Source organism: Schistocerca cancellata, chromosome 5 (genome assembly GCF_023864275.1).
Source record: "Schistocerca cancellata isolate TAMUIC-IGC-003103 chromosome 5, iqSchCanc2.1, whole genome shotgun sequence".
Classification (NCBI taxonomy): domain Eukaryota; kingdom Metazoa; phylum Arthropoda; class Insecta; order Orthoptera; family Acrididae; genus Schistocerca; species Schistocerca cancellata.
The window spans coordinates 429,330,338-429,356,736 of record NC_064630.1 but is presented as its reverse complement, the minus strand read 5'-3'; the positions used below and the strand labels follow the sequence as shown (position 1 = coordinate 429,356,736).

The window sequence follows — 26,399 nt, the reverse complement described above, 5'->3', positions numbered from 1 at the left end:
AATGATATTTGTTGCTCATAACAAAATCAGTTCGACATTTATAGTAACTGTAATATAAGACAAAAAAATAATTTTCTTGTGTGCTCTTCCTTTTTATCTATGTTTCTAGTTTGGATACTGTACAGTTAGTCAAAGATCTCAACAAGATCCCAACAAAGGTAAAGTAGTAAGTTGTAATCGCTATAAATTCAAAACAATTTTTTTAAAATAGAAAAAAGGAAAAACTTATTTAAACATTTAAATTCAGGGGTTGAAGTTTTGTGTTAGTTGCATAAGATAAATCAATGTTCACTGTAAACAGGTTTTTATTATTATAGCCTGTAGATAACTTACGTTCTGTGACACATGTTTATGTGATCACGTAAAATTAAACTAGCCGGCTTTCCTTTGAAACTAGTGACTGTCAGTACTGTTTTTGTAAATTGCTCTCTTGGGCAGTCTTCATTTTTTTCCGCTTCCACGATCCTGAAGGTTCGCTTTTATATAGGAAATGATTGACTCAGTGAATGAAATAGAGGAAATTCAAGTTGTAAATGCTCCAAACTGAGAATTGAACCGTTAATGTAGCCATGTCTTCTCACACAGTATACACTTTTTCTGCAGAATTTTATCAATGCAAGTTTCAAAATAAAAGTGTTTTTTTCTTTTGTGTGGTACAGATGAAAGTTGTTGATGCAATTCCCTCAGTGCACATTAGGTTGCTTCCTGACATATTTCAATGTAATGTACCACAAAACAAAGCAAAAGATACATCCTAATAATGCTATAAATACTACAGTTTGAATGCAGTGATATCAACTGCAACTAGTGCAGTGCTTGCTGCCTGAAGGCTATGTGCAATGTATACACGCAATTGTTGATATTCTCTGCAATCCATTCGTTATTTGCTGTGTCTGCTGGTTCTCTTGCTTTCTCTGAAATCCATTCTTTCTTCCTTTTTTTCATTTTCATATCATCCCATTACTTTTTGTTATTAAATTACTCTGTTCTTTCTTACATTATTATTGAACCCCAATTTCTGAGCCAGTTCTCACTTAAGACCATTTCTCTCTCGCATAAGATGCATGCTGTTGGGTTACAAATGTCAGGTATTTATCTGCATCTCCTGTTTCTAATTTCAGTATCATTGTCTAATTGTCTATGTTTCTTCTTAATATCTGAGGGAAAGATCCACGTGTCCATAATTCTGTATTTACTGACCATTATATCTATTTTAGATTGTATTATTATAATTTTTCCATATTGATTCTGTAGTTATTGTCACATCATACTTTCTCTGCTACTTGATTATGGATGTGTTGATTGTAATGAGTGTTCAGGAAATATATTACTGTATGAAGATTGTGGCTTTATAATCAAAGACATGTTGTTCCAGGATAAAAACTGGCGCAATCGGCGAAGTCAAAAACTTGATAAGATGGAACTTCTTAATCTTCAGAGCAGTTTACAATCTGAAATTCAGGCCAAACAGGCTATTAGTGAAGAGTTAACAAAGACTCGATCTGAGCTCATTGCAGCTCAAAAGTAAGTTTTTTGCATTTATATATATTTTTCCCCAAGTATTTTTTGCCATCTGCTTTTTCAGCTTGTGCATTACACCCCTCCCACCACCACCACCAACACACACACACACACACACACACACACACACACACACACACACACACACACAGAGAGAGAGAGAGAGAGAGAGAGAGAGAGAGAGAGAGAGAGCAGATATTTATGCATTAATGTTTTGTGCTGAAATGATTTACTGATTGATGGTACCAGTGGTATTGTAGGATTACTTGTCTATTTCTTAGTCTTGCTTCTAAAATATATTGAACAGATTTGTTATGGACACCCATATGGATTTTGCACACTATTTTTACAATTACCTTGCAGTTTTATCTAATTTTTTCAAGGGATATTTGTAAATTTGCTTGGAGTCGGGATTAAAAGCACTCTGTACTGTTTTATTATGTCATTTAATTGGTAGTTTAAACAGTGCTCTGATTTTTATATCTGTGTTTTATTTCAAACCTCCATAGCAGCAATTCTTTAATACATCTTTTTCATTAGTATACAATAATAAATTCTGTGAGAAGTAGCCTACCCCATGGCTTCATGTATGCATTCAAAACATCTATTGGATATGCATCCTCCCCCACCCTCTCTGTGTCCACGTCTTCTTCCATCTGCCAACCCACCTAATCCTCCCACCTTCATCTGTGTGTCTACTTCTCCCCACTATCTCTGTCTCTTCATCTCCTCCTCCTCCTCCTCTCTTTGTCCATTTCCTCCACCCTTCTTTCTCTGATCATATCTTCCTACCCTCCCTCCTCTCTCTCCCTGTCCGCTACCCATCTATACCTTCCATAGGCCTCGTGCATCTCCCCCTTTTCCTCTGCCTCTGTCAATTTCCTCCTCCCCCTCTCGGTCCTTTTCCCCTTCCCCATCACTCTGTCCATTTCCTTCTCTATCTGTTCAGCATAACCCCAGGCATGCTCATTGGCATGTGTAACACCTGCAGTATGGTTCAATAAAGAAGGCTTGACACTAATCCTACAATACTTCTGTCATGCAGGGGAGGCTACACATCAGGGACTTGAAAATCATTTATTTGCCACTGATGTACAGGCTGGCAAGCAGAGCAGATCAATAAAACAGGCAGATATTATTTTCAAAACTATTTACCTGTCATATAGGGCAGCCTACATGTCAGTGTTCAGAAAACTGTTTCTTGCCATTTAGGCTCACATGCTAAGCAGGTTGATTTGGTAGGCCGATACAGTGCCCACACAATTTATCTGTTGTGCAGGGCAGTCTTACGGAAGGGGCTGAAAAAAAACATATTTTTGCGTGTTATCTCCGAGCCTATTGGAACTAGGATATTAAAAAACCCACAGTGCTAATACTCATTAGGTCTGCAGTTCTTGTGCAAAATTGGGTTGAAATTGTCCCTGGGTTTGGGAAGTCGCGGACATATACTCTCTGATATTATATGAGAAATGTGCTCATAAAATAATGGACCTGGTGCTTTCACAGAGTAAGTAGACCTGTGCCAAAGATGAGCGACCAATAGTGGAATGCAGCATATCTGGTTTCTGTAGACAGATCAATGTGGCCATGGCCTTTGTTTGTGTTACATCTTCCTTTTCTTTTTTTTTTTTTTTTTTTTTTTTTTTTCGGAAAATTGATAAGAGAAATAATAGAGCAACAAATTGTCTTTTACAAAAATAATTGTACGGCAAAGACTTTTTATCGCATATGTGGGTTTTTGAGTGGTTCACACATTTCAAAGATAGCTGAGAAGACACTGAAGATGAGTCATGGCCAGGATGCACTTCACCATCAAAAACATGTGAAAGTATTGAAAAAATAAGTAACTGATTTGCTCTGACTATCATTTGAGTATTCACTCAATTGCTGAAACTGTAGGAATTGGGGAATAATGCATAAGGCAAATTTTACATAACCAGTTTAACGTGATAAAGATGTGCGTGAAACGGGTGCTGAAAATTGCAGTGATCAAACAAAAAGAAGCTCCTGAAAACGTTTGTATTGACACTTTGAAGACCACTGAAAGTGATACTACTTTCTTGAAAAGAATGGAAACATATAGCAAATCTTGCTTGTGCACGTATGATCCAGAAATCAAGCAGCATTCCATACATGGGAAGGACTCAACTTCACTGAGAGCGAAAAAAGGCTCGAAAGAGCAAAGCAAAATTCAAAGTGAATCTTCACTAGATTCCTGAAGGGTTAATCAATATTACTACCTAAATGGGCTTGCTCAGCTCCATGAGAAAATATGAAACAAATGACTCAAATTGTGGGAGAAGTAGTGAATGCACTGGCTCGTACCGCATTGTCTATTAACAGATTTCAAGGTAAGTACTGTATCCCAGTGTTACACCACCCACCGTTTTCCCCTGACCTAATGCCGCATGACTTTTATCTATTCTTAAAGGTCAAATGTGTATTAAAAGGAACAAGATTTCAATCTGCTGAAGGAGTGAAAGAAAAAAGCAGTATGCATCATTGAGGAGCCTACAGAGGAAGAGTTTCAGCACTGTTTCCATCAATGGAAGATTTGCATGGGGAATTTTAGGGATAGAGGATGGGTATATATTGAGAGGTACAATAAGTAAATGTATGTTTTTAAAATAGTGTTTCACAGTGGTAGTCCCATTATTTTATAGCCATATCTTGCATACAGTATAACAGATGATTGCTGGTGATTTCTTAATAAATATTAGTTGGTTCTACTTTTTGTTACATTAAGCCATACATATTTTTTTGTGAAGTTTAATAATTAGTTAATAATGATGTCCCAGAAATTCAGGGCCTTCGTGATAATATTAGTTTCATGGTAATTAGTTTAGTGACTTGTATCAAATAATACTTAGTTAGGACAACACAGTGTCAACAAGAAAAGAATTAGACTGAACCTCCTTTCTCTTCACCTTGAATAATCTTCAAATCTTCATCTCTTTCCAGAAATATGTTATGCTAAGAGTACAAACTGACAGAGCTTGTATCCTCTCTCTCTCTCTCTCTCTCTCTCTCTCTCTCTCTCTCTCACTCACACACACACAGGCCTCTGTATGTCTGCTTGTGTCTGTATATGTGTGGATGGATATGAGTGTGTGTGCGAGTGTATACCCGTCCTTTTTTCCCCCTAAGGTAAGTCTTTCCGCTCCCGGGACTGGAATGACTCCTTACCCTCTCCCTTAAAACCCACATCCTTTCGTCTTTCCCTCTCCTTCCCTCTTTCCTGATGAGGCAACAGTTTGTTGTGAAAGCTTGAATTTTGTGTGTATGTTTGTGTTCGTTTGTGTGTCTGTCGACCTGCCAGCACCTTCATTTGGTAAGTCACATCATCTTTGTTTTTAGGTATATTTTTCCTACGTGGAAAGTTTCCTTATATATATATATATATATATATATATATATATATATATATATATATAGATGATGTGACTTACCAAATGAAAGTGCTGGCAGGTCGACAGACACACAACTAACACAAACATACACACAAAATTCAAGCTTTCGCAACAAACTGTTGCCTCATCAGGAAAGAGGGAAGGAGAGGGAAAGACGAAAGGATGTGAATTTTAAGGGAGGGGCTAAGGAGTCATTCCAGTCCCGGGAGCGGAAAGACTTACCTCAGGGGGAAAAAGGACGGGTATACACTCGCACACACACACACATATCCATCCACACATATACAGACACAAGCAGACATATTTAAAAACAAAGAGTTTGGGCAGAGACACCTAAAAACAAAGATGATGTGACTTACCAAATGAAAGCGCTGGCAGGTCGACAGACACACAAACGAACACAAACATACACACACACATCGTTTGTGTGTCTGTCGACCTGCCAGCGCTTTCATTTGGTAAGTCACATCATCTTTGTTTTTAGGTATATTTTTCCTTCGTGGAATGTTTCCTTCTATATATATATATATATATATATATATATATATATATATATATATACTGTACAGCATCCTTCTTTTTTGTTGTAATATTATATCTAGGATGATGATATTTATTTTGGACAGTGTATCCGCCGGCCGGAGTGGCCGAGCGGTTCTAGGTGCTACAGTCTGGAACCGCGCGACCGCTACGGTGGAATTCATTATGCTCAGCATCACTTTAATTGTTACAGGGAGTTGAGAGATTTGCGTCAGAGGTATGATACGTTGTCTCATGAGGTAAAGAGGAAAGAAATTCAAATCAAAGAACTTCAGTCAAGATTAGAATCTGGTGAACCATGTAAGTCTTTAATTGTTATTTCCACATATATCAACGTAGAATTACAGTATATAATGTTACAGCTGCAAGTGGTGTGACAGTTATACTATTGTTTTATCTGGGTATGTATCACAATTTTCCCAAACTTCAGATATTGACATAGCATTCATCGGCATGATACGACACATCCAACAACGACGCGTGCTTACACCTTTCCAACACTTTTCAGTCTGAACATTGGAAATCTTAAGGATACACAACTGGAATTTGCAAGGTACATTCAACTTTTCCAGCTGTTGCATTAACATATTCCACTCTCCCCTGCTTTTGTTTTCTCACTTTCTTAGGCTTTTTCCACTTTTACCAAATCAAATGTCAGCTACTTCACCTACATTAGTGAAATAATGTTCTTCTGCTAACTCAGTTTTAAAATGAATAATAAGTTTTACCTGTCGGTCAGACATTACTGAGCTCTAAGATTTGCACAATAAAAAGTTACAACTTTTAACATATACAGTAAATAATTTTAATTTTTTATGTGCTTTCTTTAGTTATGATTTGTAGGAATTTAAAGTGTGTGAAACTCAGGTTGTGATATCTATTATCCAGCTCACATATGTAGTTTGTATCTCTATCATATTTTTACCAGTGTCTGATATACATACAAAAAATGTTAGTTATGAAATGTTACATACCCCTCATTGTTCAGAGACATAGTTTTCTCCTCAGATACTACATTTCATCAGGTGGTGCGTTAATTTCTTGTGCGTTTCTGTTGATTTCTGAGTAGTACTTCTCTAGCTTTCGACATGTGGTTCTTTCATCTTTTATCTGGGTTCTGAAGAAGGGTCTGCTGACCCTGAGAACTTAACATTTGCATGTTCCTGTTAGTGAGGCATAAATTTTACAACTTTCAGTGAATATGAACATTTTTCTTCATGAATTTAATTGAGTGTTAGTTGTAGATACTGAAGGAAAATTTGTGACTGGCTTTTGTCCTGCTAAGCAGTATCTACTTCTTTGTTGTTCTCATTATTTGACTAAATACATCCAATGTCTGATGTAGTTGTTTGTATTCAGGTTACATTTTGAGAGAATTTCAATTTGCTGAGTTGAAAAGCATAACCATTAGTTATGTTACCTTGTGTGGAAAGTATAGTTCTTTTGGACTAATTATGCAGGTTTTTTTGTGCAATATGTAAACAAGGTAACTCTCCCATCTGTGGCTGTGTTGTCATTTATATAATACAGTAATGTTCGTGATAATAGCTACACACAGTAGTAATGGTACAAATCACTCCAAAATTGGAGGTGGCGTAGAACAGTGGAACTGTAATAACTGATTAATGGTTGCAGAGAGATGGCTTACACATAGGCCCAGCAGCACCCTCTGTTGTGTTACCAGACAGGTCAGTGTTAACACAGCACTTAGAGAGTGCAGAGCTGTCAGATCAAGTAGAAATGTGCAAGGAAGTGCTGATATTCCTTATCAATGTCAAAAGACATAATATCAGCATGTGAGTGAGTCCAAACAGGACAGAATGATTGGTCTCTGAGATTGTCGTATGGCAACATTGCTGCTTGTATAGCGCATGTTACTAAAACAGTGATGCATGTGTGGAACCAATGGATATAAGAGGATCATATACACAAGGTGGTGCTTGGACCACACAGTGTGAGATGACCACCATCTCGTACGCATGACCATAACCAAGAACAGCTTTGTCTGTAATGTTGGCTCGACCTTGGAGCACTACAACGGACATTGACCTGAAACCACCATCTCCTTAGATGGCATCACAGTCACTGGAGTGCTGAGGGGCAGTATGTAGTGTTTTCAGATGAGTCCCACTTCAACTTGACCTACTGGATGGCAGCATACATGATAGACACTACCAGGTTGGATGCTGTTGGGCAGACTGCAGTGTTGAGTGGCATAGCAGGTAAATGTCAAATGTGGTACTTTGGGCACCTTGGACTTGCACGTGCAATCTTACCTCCTACATATTGAGGGCAATTGGAACATCATCAGCTACTTCAGGGAGGCATTAGAGCCTGAAGCACTGTGGCCTGGTGCCCCCCCCCCCCCCCTCCCACCCTGCACGCAGCTCCAAATGCCATATTTCAGCAGGTCAGTGCCTGGTCACATGGGGGCAAGCAATTTGTATGACTTCTTTAGAGATCAATGGATGCGACTGCTATCCCGGCCTGACATTGCTCATCAGAGCTGTTTGCGATATGGTTGATTGGCAACTTATTCATTCTGACACTCCTGCAATCACTGTCCATGCTTTATAATTGTGCAGTGTGTCCCCTAGAAGCATGCCCATGCCATGACACCTAGAGCCTCTTACTATTGCTTGTGGTGGCTTCACACCTTACTGAATTTTTATGGTCGAAGTTCATGTAGAGTTCTGTAATTCTAATCATTTGTGTATTGTCATTTTCCTAATCTGTGGAAAAAATTTCATTGTAATCCCATGTCTCCTTGGTGGTACAGTTTTTACAAACAATAATGTAATGCAGTACATACTGACAGAAACACGGCACAAGAGAACTAAGACAAAAGAATCCCTGCAAATTGCCTGTTACATACGTGTATTATTCCAGTCACAATTTTCCTGTTGTTGATGTATACACAGGAAAATACAGGCATTAAACAGTCATCATTTCTCCTAGTTTTATCTAAATCAGCTGAAATAAATGTAAAATAAGTGGAATCGGTATGTTATATACAGCAATAGCATTAGATGACTTATACAGTTTCACAACATTTCGTAAATAAAATTGTGTGTTCCTTGTGTAACATAAAAGGAAGGTTTGACAAGTATAGTAAATTGCCATTAAATAATGGGACATTTTTGTTGTGTCTTTGCGGTTGGTAAGCTTCATTATTCCAAGGACTGTGCAAAGAATTTCAACAATGTACAGGATACAGTTCATTGTTGACATCCGTCTGAATTGGTCAGTGTGTAAACTGTAATTGACAGTGGAGAAAACCAAGCTTCGTGCTGTTAACTAAACGTTTTCATTTGAAACATTGGATTGCCACAGATATCAAAACAGGATTGGATTAAGGTCACACAGACTGTGCACCATCATTGAAGACAATTTACTTTTGTTGTTGTTGTTGTTGTTGTTGTTGTTGTTGTGGTCTTCAGTCCTGTGACTGGTTTGATGCAGCTCTCCATGCTACTCTATCCTGTGCAAGCTTCTTCATCTCTCAGTACCTACTGCAGCCTCCATCCTTCTGAATTTGCTTATTGTATTCATCTCTTGGTCTCCCTCTACGATTTTTACTCTCCACACTGCCCTCCAGTACTAAATTGGTGATCCCTTGATGCCTCAGAACATGTCCTACCAACCGATCCTTCTTCTAGTCAAGTTGTGCCACAAACTCCTCTTCTCCCCAATTCTATTCAATACCTCCTCATTAGTTATGTGATCTACCCACCTTATCTTCAGCATTCTTCTGTAGTAGCACCACATTTCAGAAGCCTCTATTCTCTTCTTGTCTAAGCTATTTATCGTCCATGTTTCACTTCCATACATGACTACGCTCCATACAAATACTCTTAGAAACGACTTCCAGACACTTAAATCAATACTCGATGTTAACAAATTTCTCTTCTTCAGAAACACTTTCCTTGGCATTGCCAGTCTACATTTTATATCCTCTCTACTTCGACCATCATCAGTTATTTTGCTCCCCAAATAGCAAAACTCCTTTACTACTTTAAGTGTCTCATTTCCTAATGTAATTTCCTCAGCATCACCCGACTTAATTTGACTACATTCCATATCCTCGTTTTGCTTTTGTTGATGGTCATCTTATACCCTCCTTTCAAGACACTATCCATTCCATTCAACTGCTCTTCCAAGTCCTTTGCTGTCTCTGACAGAATTACAATGTCATCGGGGAACCTCAAAGTTTTTATTTCTTCTCCATGGATTTTAATACCTACTCCGAACTTTTCTTTTGTTTCCTTTACTGCTTGCTCAATATACAGATTGAATAACATCGGGGATAGGCTACAACCCTGTCTCACTCCCTTCCCAACCACTGCTTCCCTTTCATACCCCCTCGACTCTTATAACTGCCATCTAGTTTCTGTACAAATTGTAAATAGCCTTTCGCTCCCTGTATTTTATCCCTGCCACCTTCAGAATTTGAAAGAGAGTATTCCAGTCAACATTGTCAAAAGCTTTCTCTAAGTCTACAAATGCTAGAAATGTAGGTTTGCCTTTCCTTAATCTAGCTTCTAAGATAAGTCGTAGGGTCAGTATTGCCTCACGTGTTCCAACATTTCTGCGGAATCCAAACTGATCTTCCCCGAGGTCGGCTTCTACCAGTTTTTCCATTCGTCTGTAAAGAATTTGCATTAGTATTTTGCAGCTGTGACTTATTAAACTGATAGTTTGATAATTTTCACATCTGTCAACACCTGCTTTCTTTGGGATTGGAATTATTATGTTCTTCTTGAAGTCTGAGGGAATTTCGCCTGTCTCATACATCTTGCTCACCAGATGGTACAGTTTTGTCAGGACTGGCTTTCCCAAGACTGTCAGTAGTACTAATGGAATGTTGTCTACTCCTGGGGCCTTGTTTCGACTTAGGTCTTTCAGTGCTCTGTCAAACTCTTCATGCAGTATTGTATCTCCCATTTCATCTTCATCTACATCCTCTTCTATTTCCATAATATTGTCCTCAAGAACATCGCCCTTGTATAGACCCTCTATATACTCCTTCCACCTTTCTGCTTTCCCTTCTTTGCATAGAACTGGGTTTCCATCTGAGCTCTTGATATTCATACAAGTGGTTCTGTTTTCTCCAAAGGTCTCTTTAATTTTCCTGTAGGCAGTATCTATCTTACCCCTGAGATAAGCCTTTACATCCTTACATTTGTCCTCTAGCCATCCCTGCTTAGCCATTTTGCACTTCCTGTTGATCTCATTTTTGAGACGTTTGTATTCCTTTTCACCTGCTTCATTTACTGCGTTTTTATATTTTCTCCTTTCATCAATTAAATTCAATATTTCTTCTGTTACCCAAGGATTTCTACTAGCCCTAGTCTTTTTACCTACTTGATCATCTGCTGCCTTCACTATTTCATTCCTCAAAGCTACCCATTCTTCTTCTACTGTATTTCTTTCCCCCTTTCCTGTCAAATGTTCCCTTGTGGTCTCCCTGAAACTCGGTACAACCTCTGGTTCTTTCAGTTTATCCAGGTCCCATCTCCTTAAATTCCCAACTTTTTGCAGTTTCTTCAGTTTTAATCTACAGTTAATAACCAATAGATCGTGGTCAGAGTCCACATCTACCCCTGGAAATGTCTTACAATTTAAAACCTGGTTCCTAAATCTCTGTCTTACCATTATATAATCTGATACCTTCTAGTATCTCCAGGATTCTTCCATGTATACAACCTTCTTTCATGATTCTTGAACCAAGTGTTAGCTATAATTAAGTTGTGCTCTGTGCAAAACTCTACCAGACGGCTTCCTCTTTCATTTCTCTCCTCCAATCCATATTCACCCACTATGTTTCCTTCTCTCCCTTTTCCAACTCTCGAATTCCAGTCACCCATGACTATTAAATTTCGTCTCCCTTCAGTACCTGAGTAATCTCTTTTATCTCGTCATACATTTCATCAATCTCTTTGTCATCTGCGGAACTAGTGGCATATAAACTTGTACTACTGTGATAGGCGTGGGCTTCATATATATCTTGGCTGCAATAATGCATTCACTATGCTGTTTGTAGTAGCTTACCGTCATTCTTATTTTCCTATTCATTATTAAACCTACTCCTGCATTATGCCTATTTGATTTTGTATTTATAACCCTGTATTCACCTGACCAGAAGTCTTGTTCCTCTTGCCACCGAACTTCACTAATTCCCACTATATCTAACTTTAACCTATCCATTTTCCTTTTTAAATTTTCTAACCTACCTGCCCAATTAAGGGATGTGACATTCCACGCTCCGATCCGTAGAACACCAGTTTTCTTTCTCCTGATAACGACGTCCTCCTGAGTAGTCCCCGCCCGGAGATCCGAATGGGGGACTATTTTACCTCCGGAATATTTTACCCAAGAGGACGCCATCATCATTTAATCATACAGTGAAGCTGCATGCCCTCGGGAAAAATTACAGCTGTAGTTTCCCCTTGCTTTCAGCCGTTCGCAGTACCACAACAGCAAGGCCGTTTTGGTTAGTGTTACAGGGCCAGATCAGTCAATCATCCAGACTGTTACCCCTGCAACTACTGAAAAGGCTTCTGCCCCTCTTCAGGAACCACACGATTGTCTGGCCTCTCAACAGATTGTGGCTGCACCTACGGTACGGCTATCTGTGTCGTCGAGGCACACAAGCCTCCCCACCAACGGCAAGGTCCATGGTTCATGTATTAGTGAATATAAATGTGATCAGACAGGCTCCACGAAGACAAAGTACTCTCCGATAATCCATTTTAGATGACCATAAAGGAAATCATTTACAAAATTCACGATCTGGTAAAGCAAAAATGCTGAATAAAAATTCATGAGATTGCTTGACTGTAGACATTTCAACTGAGTGAGTAGAAAATATCCTGCATAGAGAATTGGCTATGGAGAAGTTGTGGGTGCCACAGTTGCTCATTGTTGACCAAAAACACATCTGGCACAGTATTTCAGCACAATGTCTGGCAATGTTTAGTCAAAATCAACAAGACTTATTGTCCAGAATTTTTAAATGTTAATGAAATCTGCCTCCATCATCACACACCAGAGTCAAAAAGCAGTCAGAACAATGATCAAAGGATGGTGAAAGTGCACCAAAGAAGACAAGAACAGTTGTGTCAACTGGCAAGGTGAGAGGCACTGCTTTTTGGGATTTCCAAAGAATACTCATCTTAGAATACTTGAAAAAAAGCACTACCATTACTGGACCAAATTATGCTTCATTGTTGGATCATTTGAAACTTGCGTCAGCTGAAAAAAAGGACCAAGGTTTCCACACAAAAAAGTACCCTTTTGTCATGATAACACCATTGCACACATCAGCGATAACAATGGGCAAAGTGAATGAGATGGTTTCTCATCTACCCTATTGACTTCATCGTGTTTCCTAACTTGAAACTTTGGCTTGCTGGGGAGAAATTTTTCATCAAATGAGGTAGTGATAATTGCTGTCAGTGAGTGTTTTGCTGAGTTTGACAGAATCTATTTTTCCAGTGGGATGAAAAATCTGAAGGGTCATTGGAGCAAGTATTTATCCCTCAGTGGAAACTGTGTCGAGAAGTAAGTTGAGTTGTTAATGGAGCAAACATTTTTTCTTGTAACTTCTTTTGACAGACTTATCAAACCACCCTCATATTGAGGCAAAGCAGAAAGTGATGATTTTATAAGAAGTAAAAGATTCCGGTTTTTGACCATGATATGGAATACGGATGATGTGGCATTGTTTGCATTCAGTGTAAGATGTTAACGTTCCTCTGATTATGTTTGTTGTCCTGAACATGTACTTTAAATATATTAGCCAGTTTTGCTAGATCCTGTGAGGGGAATTATTATTATAATTATTACTATTTTAACTATGCCATCATCTTGCTTGAACACTCAGGGATTTCCATCGGTGTCAACCATGCATGTCTTGGGTTGGAGAAAAATCTTATACTGCCAAAGTCAATGTAGAACAACCAGTGAATAATAACATTACATTTTGTCGCAAGTGTGTAAACAGGAAACCGATGAGGGTTCAGATCAATCTTAAAAGGGGACTGGACCTACTTGTCAACACCAATTACAGCCAGATTTATGGTTTATGCAGGGCTTAGCCATAAATGAAAGTGACAGAAGTCAAGCTTCAGAAGGCCAAGTGTTTAGAAAACGTACAGTATAACATTTTCTGTGCAAACTCATTTAAGGAGAACTCACAATTAACATGAAAAAAATATTGGGCCAACAGGAATACATTAGTTCTTATGCGAAGTTTTATCGGTTAACACAAATTTCGGTTAAGACATATTACAAACTTTTATCAGTTCCTAGTGTGATTAACTTTCATTTTAATGCAAACTTCTGAAGCTATAGTATTTTTAAGTGTTAATTTTTTTCCAAAGTGTAGGCAAGAGATGTAAATACAGAGCTAACTATCCATTGCCGATTCATTTGTGATGTATTGTTGGACTGCAGCCGCAATTATCACCTCGACAATCAGCATGTACAGTACACTTAAATAAATTCAATAATAAGGTTACGGATATGAAAGTAGCTAGGATGATTGCAGGTACTAGTAGATGGGAACAATGGTAGGAGGGTGTCCACAATGAGGAAATCAAAGAAAAACTGGGAATGAATTCTATAGATGTAGCAGTCAGGGCGAACAGGCTTAGATGGTGGGGTCATGTTACACGCATGGGAGAAGCAAGGTTACCCAAGAGACTCATGGATTCAGCAGTAGAGGGTAGGAGGAGTCGGGGCAGACCGAGGAGAAGTTACCTGGATTCGGTTAAGAATGATTTTGAAGTAATAGGTTTAACATCAGAAGAGGCACCAATGTTAGCACTGAATAGGGGATCATGGAGGAACTGTATAAGGGGGGCTATGCTCCAGACTGAACGCTGAAAGGCATAGTCAGTCTTAGATGATGATGATGATGATGATGATGATGATGATGATGATGATGATATGTGCATTAGCAATTACAAACATATTCGATGACAGGTGTTCTTTTAGTCATAACCAAATCAAATTAGAATACTGAATAAAAATCTATGAAAGATAGCACACAAAACATGACAGGAAACGGAGAGCTCTACATATACAAGTAAAGCTTAAGATTCTATACGAAGTGGACCATGATACAAAGAAAACAGCAATTGCGGATCAGTTTGGAATTCCCAAACCTACGATACCTACGATAATTAATAATAATTAAAAAAATCATTAAAGCTGCTGCATCTGGTTGCAGAAACAAACCTAAACGACTTTGTAGTGCTTGGTATGAAAACATCAAGATGTTACTACTACAATGCTTCAGTCGTATGCGTGCATCTGACATACCTTTAAGTGGCCCTATAATTCATTCATAAGCGAATGAGATTTCCAGTAGGCATTGAAGACTTCAGTTGTTCTGCTGGTTCGCTGTATCAATTCCAAAAGAGACATTCAATTTCACTTGTACAAATTTGTGGTGAAGCAAATAAAGTTGATGAAGAAAATGTGAATAGCTGTTTGCATGAATTCTACAGAGTGAAGGGAAAAGTATACCTTGTGTGATGTGTTCAATATGGGTGAAACTGGACTTTGTTACAAACTTTTTCCAAACTGCACCCTGGGGATAAAAGGTGATAAGTGTCACGGTGGAGCACACAGCAAACAACATGTAGCTGTTACCCTTGTATGTAATGTGGACAGCAATGAGAAGTTTCATCCCTGGATTATTGATAACTCCGGGAAGTTGTGTTGTTTTAAAAACATTAGTATGGGCACTTTACCTTGCATCTACTCTCATCATAAGAAAGCTTGGATCAATGACACATCATTTCGCAAGTGGCTTCTTCATTTCAACAGATGAATGGTTGCTCAAAACGGACATGTTCTTCATACATTGGACAGGTGCACTGTCCATAACATAGAGGATCTGAACCTAACCAACATAAAGTTCCAGTTTTTTCCTCCAAATGCGAAAAGCTGCCTTCAGCCCATGGACCAAGGCATCACTTGTCTCATGAAGAGAGCTTATTGCAAGCAATTTGTAAGAGCTGCAACTTGTGCTACTGAAAGCAATACCACAACCTCATATTGGGATATGTTTGACACAATAAAAGTCATTGCAGTGGCCTGGAACTCAGTGTTGCCACATCATATGCAGAAGTTCTTTAACATAGCCTGGAGACTTAGCAACACTGAAGATTTCCTTATTCTAGATGCTACTTCACCTGATGAAAGGACAGTTCTTGATAAAACGACAGTTCAGTAAGACATGTGAACCCTGGAATTAGTTTTGAGGAATTAATTAGTGCAGACAACAGTGTTGCCATATGTGCTTCTGTGGAATCTGATGTGACAAAAACTGTGACTGAGTTGCAAGGAGGGTCATCAGTAGAAAGTGAGGAGGAGGTGGTGAATAGAGATACCATTCCACCTACCAGTCAGGAGATGTGAATACAGATACCATTCCACCTACAGTCAGGAGCTGTTTACAGCCGTTGACAATTTAGAACAATTTGCTTCAACGTCCAACACCAGTGCTGGGTTTACAGACACTGTAGCTACAATTGGTTTTGAAATTATAAGATATTGTTGTTCCTGTTAATGTCAGGTATTGCTTGAATTTTTTCCAAGAAAATAATGTAATTTATGAGTACTTGTACTTTTACTGTCTCTCTATAGTATTCTAAGTCTACCGTAATGTAAAGTGATTAATACTGCAGTGTATTACACATTACTGTACTACTATACATGTATATGTATTAAAATCTATGGTTTTCATATAACACTTTTTTTTTCCTAGCTCTTGATTTTTCGGTCCCTTCGGATTTGCGTTAACAAGATTATACCATATCATTTTTGGTGTGGGTCAGGCAAGGCATGAGCCATTTATGTTAGCCAAGTTTCCAGGCACAATGTGAAGATTACAGACCAGTAATCTGATGGTTATGGGGCTGAGTACATAAGCAGAAGCTTTTCATCTTTCTAATATTCAGTTTTTATGTTACTTATGCACAAATAAACCAAGATGAAGTTCAGTACACTGTATTTATTAACGTTTTCATAAGAGGCATGAAAAGAGGAGAGAAAGGCAAATTTATGATTGCAAATAAATTTCCATCAAGGGATTGTACTTAACAGTGTCCACAAGGACTCTGCAAATAACACCTCAAGAAGGGATTTGTAATTAAAGTGTGCAGGACTTCATATTCTGTTAGTTTCTTTTTGAAAAATATATTCAGTTGTGCATCACCAGCTATCCTTGCCAATATATATTTTTTTAATTTTGCGTTGCATATAGCCAAACAGTGCAATGAGAGAAAATCTTTTATGAATATAAACCGTGTTTGTTTTCCTATTGAATCATTAAAGTAAAAATGTGACATTAATAATGTGTGCAAGATGCCGAGAAAATCACTGCCTCCTATTTTTGTAGGATAAATATCACCTCAGTACTTGTAAATCATCCATTGTAAAGTAATAAAAGTATCCTATTTTATATATGAAGTTCTCATGTATGCCTTTAATTCTCTTCAGAAAATTTATTTGCAATCCTAAATTTGTTTTTTTTTTTCCTTTCCTTTTCATGTCTTTTATGAAAATATTAATAAACACAATGTATTGAGCATTATTTTGTTTTATTTGCAGGGCAGGTAATTTAAAAATTGAAAATACAAAAAAGAAAAAAAGTTTCTACTTAAGGACTGGACCCCATGACACTAGGATTACTGTTCTGTAATCTTTCCACTGTGCCAACTGCTGCGTGGGAATTATGCTGACATAAATGGCTGATGCCTCACCCATCCTGCAGCAAAAACTGCCGGGTTTTTTTCCTAAACATTTGCCCGTCTGGAGTTCTCACTCCTGTCACTTTAATTTCTGACCAATCCCTACATATACTATAAGTTTGGACAAAATTAGTGATGATGAGTACATGCAGGCCCCTTGTGAGTGAAATCCATTTTTGTCCCAAGATAGTTGAGAAATTGTAGCTTGATACCTTGTCTTATAAAATTAAGAGAGTAGACTTATACCCTGCACAATATAACTGCTCAGTCCTTAATTTCAGCAGAGTTTTTCTAATCTGTAAAAATGTGATTCACTTTGGAATTCTGTGGTAGAAGAATGAAGTCAGAAGATGAAATAGTCACTGAGGCAAGAAAATACTTATAGTACATTCTTGAAAAGTCTTTTATTCTGACACTTCATAAAAATGTGTTGCCTGATCTCATTAAGGAAATTTCTTTACTGCTGAAAGTAATGATATGTACGTCAAACATAGTGTGTTGTTTTGCATACTTGATGTGTTATCACATGTTACTATAACAGAAAGTCATGAACAGAAAACAGTAGACAAAAATGAGGGAAAGGCAACACTCATCTGCAACTAATTGATGCATGATGCATTGAAACATGTAAAAACATAGATACTCAATCTATGACACAGCTCACTCTAACCCTAATCTCTGACATGGGGTGTGATAAAGCTATTTATAAACAAAAGCCTCATACTCATGTCACATGTATGTATCTATTTTTTCCAATTCTCGTGGGTATACAGAGAAGAAATAGATTGGAAATTAAAACTAAATAGGTGAATTTCTTAAAAAGTCCTTTTGGTGGATTGCCACTTTGTCATATGTGTCAAGTAGAAGTTGCTGAGTCCATGCAATATACTGCAAGCATAATTTAATTGTGTAGGCTTCCGCAGCGGAAGTCAGTTGACATAAATGTTTTCTGGGTATGATACTGCGTCATATTATAAAATTCTGTTCCTGGTGAAACACGTGTTTCGGCCAGGGTTACAGTGGCCATCTTCTGAGTCTATGGTGTGTTTCTGCTGTCCAGAGTCACTGATATTTTATCGTGACTGGCTCATTGAGCATGACATTATGTCATAATTAAAAAAAAAAAAAAAAGATATATCTAGTCACATGGGACTTGAAGGTAGTGGGAACTTTATTGTAAACATTACTGCAGTAGAGGGAGAGAGGATCTGCTGTTGTCTATTACTTAATTTGTTGGTACTTGAGGTGTGGACTCCTGTTTTCCTCCTGCTGGATGCAGACTGCATTGTGGCTGCTACTCACTGATAATGTTCGTGTCTTGTGTTGTTAGTGTTGCCTAGTGGTCTTTGATGGCTGGCATCCATGATGGGGCAAGTGTGAGCCCATAGTCTCTATTCATGTTGTTAGCCTGTTTTAGTATTTTGGTGGCTTCTCTTACTGTGCTTTTCTTCAGCCATGTCTGTTTTGCAAGTATACAATTTTTGTTAGATGTTATTTCCTTGTCATAATCTTACTGATGTTCGGCCACAGCATATTGATGCTGTTGCTGTGAGTGCTCTGTCATTAATTGTGATCAGACACTTGCACCTTATTTTGATGCATCATTCACGCATTGATTAATTAAATGTTGAAACAAAAGGAACTACTATCTACCGCTGATTATTTTTGAATTAATCTTTATTGATAATTAATTGTTTCTAACCTTCTTTCCACAGCTCTTTAAAATCTGTACATACACTATCTGAACAAAGTATCCTGACAATTCCAGAATGAGATTTTCACTCTGCAGCGGAGTGTGCGCTGATATGAAACTTCCTGGCAGATTAAAACTGTGTGCCCGACCGAGACTCGAACTCGGGACCTTTGCCTTTCGCGGGCAAGTGCTCTACCAACTGAGCTACCGAAGCACGACTCACGACCGGTACTCACAGCTTTACTTCTGCCAGTACCTCGTCTCCTACCTTCCAAACTTTACAGAAGCTCTCCTGCGAACCATGCAGAACTAGCACTCCTGAAAGAAAGGATATTGCGGAGACATGGCTTAGCCACAGCCTGGGGGATGTTTCCAGAATGAGATTTTCACTCTGCAGCGGAGTGTGCGCTGATATGAAACTTCCTGGCAGATTAAAACTGTGTGCCCGACCGAGACTCGAACTCGGGACCTTTGCCTTTCGCGGGCAAGTGCTCTACCAACTGAGCTACCGAAGCACGACTCACGACCGGTACTCACAGCTTTACTTCTGCCAGTACCTCGTCTCCTACCTTCCAAACTTTACAGAAGCTCTCCTGTGAACCATGCAGAACTAGCACTCCTGAAAGAAAGGATATTGCGGAGACATGGCTTACCCACAGCCTGGGGGATGTTTCCAGAATGAGATTTTCACTCTGCAGCGGAGTGTGCGCTGATATGAAACTTCCTGGCAGATTAAAACTGTGTGCCCGACCGAGACTCGAACTCGGGACCTTTGCCTTTCGCGGGCAAGTGCTCTACCAACTGAGCTACCGAAGCACGACTCACGACCGGTACTCACAGCTTTACTTCTGCCAGTACCTTGTCTCCTACCTTCCAAACTTTACAGAAGCTCTCCTGCGAACCATGCAGAACTAGCACTCCTGAAAGAAAGGATATTGCGGAGACATGGCTTAGCCACAGCCTGGGGGATGTTTCCAGAATGAGATTTTCACTCTGCAGCGGAGTGTGCGCTGATATGAAACTTCCTGGCAGATTAAAACTGTGTGCCCGACCGAGACTCGAACTCGGGACCTTTGCCTTTCGCGGGCAAGTGCTCTACCAACTGAGCTACCGAAGCACGACTCACGACCGGTACTCACAGCTTTACTTCTGCCAGTACCTCGTCTCCTACCTTCCAAACTTTACAGAAGCTCTCCTGTGAACCATGCAGAACTAGCACTCCTGAAAGAAAGGATATTGCGGAGACATGGCTTAGCCACAGCCTGGGGGATGTTTCCAGAATGAGATTTGTAGGAGACGAGGTACTGGCAGAAGTAAAGCTGTGAGTACCGGTCGTGAGTCGTGCTTCGGTAGCTCAGTTGGTAGAGCACTTGCCCGCGAAAGGCAAAGGTCCCGAGTTCGAGTCTCGGTCGGGCACACAGTTTTAATCTGCCAGGAAGTTTCATATCAGCGCACACTCCGCTGCAGAGTGAAAATCTCATTCTGGAAACATCCCCCAGGCTGTGGCTAAGCCATGTCTCCGCAATATCCTTTCTTTCAGGAGTGCTAGTTCTGCATGGTTCGCAGGAGAGCTTCTGTAAAGTTTGGAAGGTAGGAGACGAGGTACTGGCAGAAGTAAAGCTGTGAGTACCGGTCGTGAGTCGTGCTTCGGTAGCTCAGTTGGTAGAGCACTTGCCCGCGAAAGGCAAAGGTCCCGAGTTCGAGTCTCGGTCGGGCACACAGTTTTAATCTGCCAGGAAGTTTCATATCAGCGCACACTCCGCTGCAGAGTGAAAATCTCATTCTGGAAACATCCCCCAGGCTGTGGCTAAGCCATGTCTCCGCAATATCCTTTCTTTCAGGAGTGCTAGTTCTGCATGGTTCGCAGGAGAGCTTCTGTAAAGTTTGGAAGGTAGGAGACGAGGTACTGGCAGAAGTAAAGCTGTGAGTACCGGTCGTGAGTCGTGCTTCGGTAGCTCAGTTGGTAGAGCACTTGCCCGCGAAAGGCAAAGGTCCCGAGTTCGAGTCTCGGTCGGGCACACAGTTTTAATATGCCAGGAAGTATCCTGACAATCTTATATAAAGCAGAATTCACTGCTAGACATGACAAGGAGCAGACCTGCCAGTATAAAAGAAGATGGGGAGTATTGTGTTGCCTGTAGAGAAGCAGGAAAAGCTGATTGACTTGGACAGGAGATGTCAGTGACTTCGAATGTCGATTGTTCATTGTATATCACCAGAGTAACAAATACATCATGCCTATTTCAGCCCTTCTAAAGCTGCCCACGTCAACTGCTGGTGATGTGATTGTGAAGTGGAAAGGCGAAGGAACAACCACAGCTAAACCAAGACCAGACAGATCACATGTAGTAACAGAAAAGGACGGTCGAGCATTAAGGAGGGTGGATTTAAAAAATTGTGTGGAATCACTCCTGAGTTCCAAAGTGCTACCAGCTGTCCAGCTAGCACAATGACTGTGCTTGAGGAGTTAGAAACGAGTGGGATACAATGGTCGAGCATCTCTTCATAAGCCATAAGTTTTTGTAGTTGCTAAGTGACATTCGTAGTGTAAAGAGCAATGCTGCGGGGCAGGGGATAACTGGAAATGAGTAATTTGGAGGGATGAATCATAATATATGCTGTGGCAATGCAGTGGAGGGGTTTGCCGAATACTCGGAGACCTTACCTGCCATCATCTGTCGTGTCACAAGTGAAGCACAGAAGAGGTGATTTAATGGCATGATGGTGTTTTTCATGGTTATGATGGTGTTCCCTTATTTTTCTTAAGAACATATTAAATGTAGAAAATTATGAACAAAATGTTAAATGTAGAAAAATATGAACGTAGTTCACAGCATTGTGTACTGTGTACACTAGAAGAAGAATTCAGAGGTAATGAGTGTTTTATATCAGCACCCTGCCATAAAGTAGCACCTGTGAGGCAATTGTTTGGGTTTGGGGGCAGTAAGATACCTGAATGAACTCGCCTGCCCATTGTCCTGACCTTGACCCAACAGAACACCTTTGGGATAAGTCAGAAGTCAGCTTCCCTCCAGACCCCTGTGACCAATATCATTACCTTATCTGGTTTTGGCTCTTGAGGAAGAATGGGCTACCATTTATCCGCAGACATTTGGACACTTCATTGAAAGTGTCTCCGGCAGAGTTCAAGGCGTCATAAAGATGAAGTGTGGACATACCCCATGTTGATGTCTACTAACAGGTGTCTGGATACTTTTGTTCTGATAGTGTTATTTTATTTTTACTGCAGTATGCATTTGTAACAGGATCCATAGTGATGTCTGTAGTGAAATGCTTATCTAGAAAATTGTCTTAAAATACTATTCTGTGTTATTTTGAATATGTCCTAGCTTTATATTCAGCAAAAACTGAGGTTTCGTTCAGAGTGGTTTTTTTTTTTAAGACTATTTGTGGACCATAGTGTTTACTGTAGTGTGGGACACCATGTACCTCGTGATGAGAACAGAGGTACAAAAAGTTGTTATACTTTCGGATCTGTGAATTGATTTGCGTTTAAAACGAAATATAGAATGCAACAAAAATGGAGAGAGTTATTTGATATTTTGTCACAAATGAACTATCACACGTACAATTTAGCAGGTTTGGATTGTGATGTGATGAGTGGCACATAGATGTGCTTAATAAACTGACATACAAAGGTACTACAAATTAAAATTAGCTGATAAAGCGAAACTTACATTGTAATTTTTTACAGTATGATGCATGAAAATCCTTTTGACTGGGATTGAGAATCTGAAAATGGCAAGAAGTTATGAATATTCAGATGCACTTAAAATGGTTAGGAGGTAGATTGTGAGGTGAACACAGTTGATAAGAATGATGATAAAATTAAATGTATGCACTAAATAAATTCTCCAAATTATGGTTTAAAAGTAAACCTCCATCAGCAGGATAGAGTTTTGGTTGTTTTTAATAAACACTAATAGCTCTGAATCTTTTAGTTGGAAGGACAAATTGCCTTGTGGAAACTACTGGAGACACTCCAACAGAGTCAGTCATGCAGTTCTCATTCACTTGCTGTTTAATAAGCAAAAACTAGTGTGGGATAGTTCATAATAATCAAAACTGGAATGTTAATCTTAATTTCTGTCTGTCCTTGTTTACCTAATTGTTATCAGCAGAACACCAGGGGCAATGTGACCACCTTCAGAAGGTGAGATGCAGTTAGCTGACAGGCTCACATGAGATTAAATATTCATTTGTGAGCTGCTCAGTGGGTTGTGTGTCTGACGCTTTATCCTACGTAACCCATTGTGCCTTGTAAACATCAAATGGGGATTGCGCACACCTGTTTCGTGTCCTTGATTAAACAGAGTGTAATATGAACCAGTGTTGTGTGAAAGTGCAAATATTCAAACAATTTTCATTTGGAGTAAATGACATAAAACTATTTTACTCAAATATTTTTATTTTAGGGTACAATAACTCTCACTGAAAATGATAGACTTACTGTATTAGGAGTTATGTAGTTAGTGTGATCACTTCACTACTGTGCTTCACAGACAAGTTTTACCTACCCGAGTGATGTTAATTGTCCACACCTACAAACATGGCTTACAACAGAAAAGGCCTTTGATTACAACACAACAGTGTTTACTTGTGCAGATACTAAAATTATGAGTCATTGCAGAATTACGGTTATTCAGTATTCTCAGCCATTTACTTTAAATCTGTTAAAGGTTGATGTAAGTTTAGAATCTGTGCTAGTGAATATTGTCATATTAAATAGATGTGGAGGGTTAACATTATTTTGGGAAGTCAAGCCTATTTGTAAAATATAATTATTTCACCTCTGTAACCTCCACATTCTAGACTAAGAATTGCTCTTTCATCCTGTGTTATGCACTCCAAGTAAGTTCCACCCCTTAAAGCCTTGCAACTGCTTTCAGCTGAATTCTTTCAGTCAGCTGCTGTTTGTAATCCTACATACTGTTTGGCTGAAGTTGTGTTTTGATGATGAAGTGCTACTCAGCTGCTATCAAATTTTACAGATTCAAAAGTGCTTGTAAAAGTAATTACTGTTCATAAGAAACAGTGTAAAACAAATGTTCGATCCAATTTACAGCTACATGTCTTTGCTGTATATCTGACATAATTATTAAAATCTTTTGCTGTAAATTGTTTTGTGAATGTTAAGTTGTATAATAATTGTGCTGGATGCATCTGATTGTGGCCGCGATGATGATGTTATGTGGGTGTGAATTTTTCTTTCAGGGGCAAATTTAATATTTCTTGGTGCTTCTATGGCAAATTAAAAGTGGAGAACACTAGAAAGAAAGACAGAATGACAATAATTACCTGGCAGACACTAAAATAAGGCATATTATATACCTGTCTTCATCATTCAGTTGTCTCTAGGAAAGAAAATGTAGCATTTGGCAATAAAATTAGACCCATGGCAATGTAACAAAATCCTTCATGTCACAGTATTATTTAAAACACGTTTTGTAGTACATGCTGAGATGTATGGTAGGAGAGGCCTTACATCATCTGTTAGTACCTATAGAACTGTATCATTGATGGTTCTGAAATGGTAGTTTTCTACTTGCTTTTATGAAATGTGTGTTAGACACTGCAGAGTGCTGTGCCTGAGCACAGAGACTTTGTCTCTTCATACGAATACATAGGCTGGTGTCCACTTCATGAAACTCCTTTGTCATGTACTGATACATCACCAGGTAAAATACTTTAAAAATACTAAAATAATAGACCTTTTTGCTCATGATGATGTGGCATTTCTCAGTTTATAGACTGGATAACGTTTTTTGTAATGAAAATTAAACCAAATCCATGTTCTCAACAGTCAAGCTTTGTGATATTCCGGAGCTCTCCGCATTGTGCTCATGGTAGTGCCCTATTGGATGATGAGTGAGATGTTTAACCTTATCAAGTGGTTGTTATTGAGATGAGTGGTTGTGGAAGTAAGTAAAATGCTGATGTGAGGCCAGTTGCTACTGAATTGCACATACAGAATCTTCAAGATTTAACAACCTTCTCTAACGGAATATTAATAATAAACCTGTCCATGATACACAATGCATGTCCTGTAGCACATGCCACTGGAGTTTGTTGAGCATCTCCATGCTTTCACACTGACTAACTGACCAGCAGCGCTGTGACAAAATATGCCACTCTTTCTTGCTTCTCTACCTTTTCTACTAATCAAACCTGGTTAAGATCCCAGATAAGATTGTTACTGTTTCCTGTGGTATGAAACTACAATTCCCAATAGGGAATAGTGTAATTGAAGAAAAGGGACGTCTTCATCTATTTATGTGGAATATGTTACATTTAATTAACTGGTCAACTGTCAGTCCCAATTACATTCGGAGTCGACTGTCAGTTCCTGCATCAATCGTCACTCCTCTGCGAATATGCAGCTAGTCTTCAGATGTCACAACCTCTGCAAACAGCTTTATGGAGCTTATGGTGTTACATATTTAGATAAAATAGTAAAAACATGGGAAAGCACATTAAAAAACAGAGGCATAAAGGGTATAAGCATGGGCCAAGGAAAGAACAAATTTGAAGTGATATGTTTAGCCTTTGCGGATGATATGGCATTGATAATTGAAAACCGAACAGACACAACAGTTATGCTTGATCTGTTACACGAGATTGCTGAAAAGACTGGGCTAAAAATATCCTATGAAAAAACCGAGTATATAGAACACAAACATAATATAGAAAAGTTTATGAAAACAAAGTATGGAAAAATTAAGAGAGTTGATAGATTCAAATACCTGGGGGAGAGGATCCAAGCGAATGGACTGGATAACACAACAAAATAAAGAAAGGATAAAAAAGTTAGAATTTGCATATAAATTGATACAAAACTGCTACAATATGAAATCTATATCGATTCAAGCGTAGATTAAACATTATAATTCAGTTATTAGGACACAGGCAATGTATGGATCAGAGTGCCTAACATTGAATAAGAAAGGCAAATTAAGAGAACTAGAAAAGAGATAGAGAAATACTAAGAAAAATTCTAGGCCCTGAGAAAAATAAGGAAAACAGGTGGATTAAAAGGAGAAATGAAGACATACAAAAATACAGAAAATATCACAGATACAATGAGGAAGGGACGGCTAAAATTTTATGAAAATTTAAAAAGAATGGAAGAAACGCAGATTACAAAGAAAATTTTTAATTATGTTAGTAAGCTGAAAAACACTGTATGATGGATAGAAGCAGTAAAGAAAGACGCCAACAAAATAGGTGTTACAGAAGAAATAATACGTGACGGGAATCACTTCAGGCTACTGATAGAAAACGCAAACTATAAAGAAGATGAGCAGATACGCGCAGTTGGTGAGAAAATGAAGTACAGGGAAGAACGGAAAAAAAAGAAACACCATAAGTTTTAAGTTGTATGCGGTCCATAGCTGGCCAAATTCATAAATTAAAAAAAAAATTGTTAACATTAACAGCGTGGAACACTCC

The 26,399-nt window shown here is 38.8% G+C and overlaps 1 protein-coding gene across 1 annotated transcript in view; it reads left to right on the top strand.

Annotated features, from left to right (window-relative positions):
* Positions 1-26,399, top strand: part of LOC126189006 (serine/threonine-protein kinase Genghis Khan) — a 372,927-nt gene that overhangs the window by 200,007 nt on the left and 146,521 nt on the right. The window contains exons 17-18 of the mRNA XM_049930817.1: positions 1,376-1,524; positions 5,665-5,771. Of these exons, the coding sequence (XP_049786774.1) occupies positions 1,376-1,524; positions 5,665-5,771 (256 nt within the window). The remainder of the gene's footprint in view (positions 1-1,375; positions 1,525-5,664; positions 5,772-26,399) is intronic.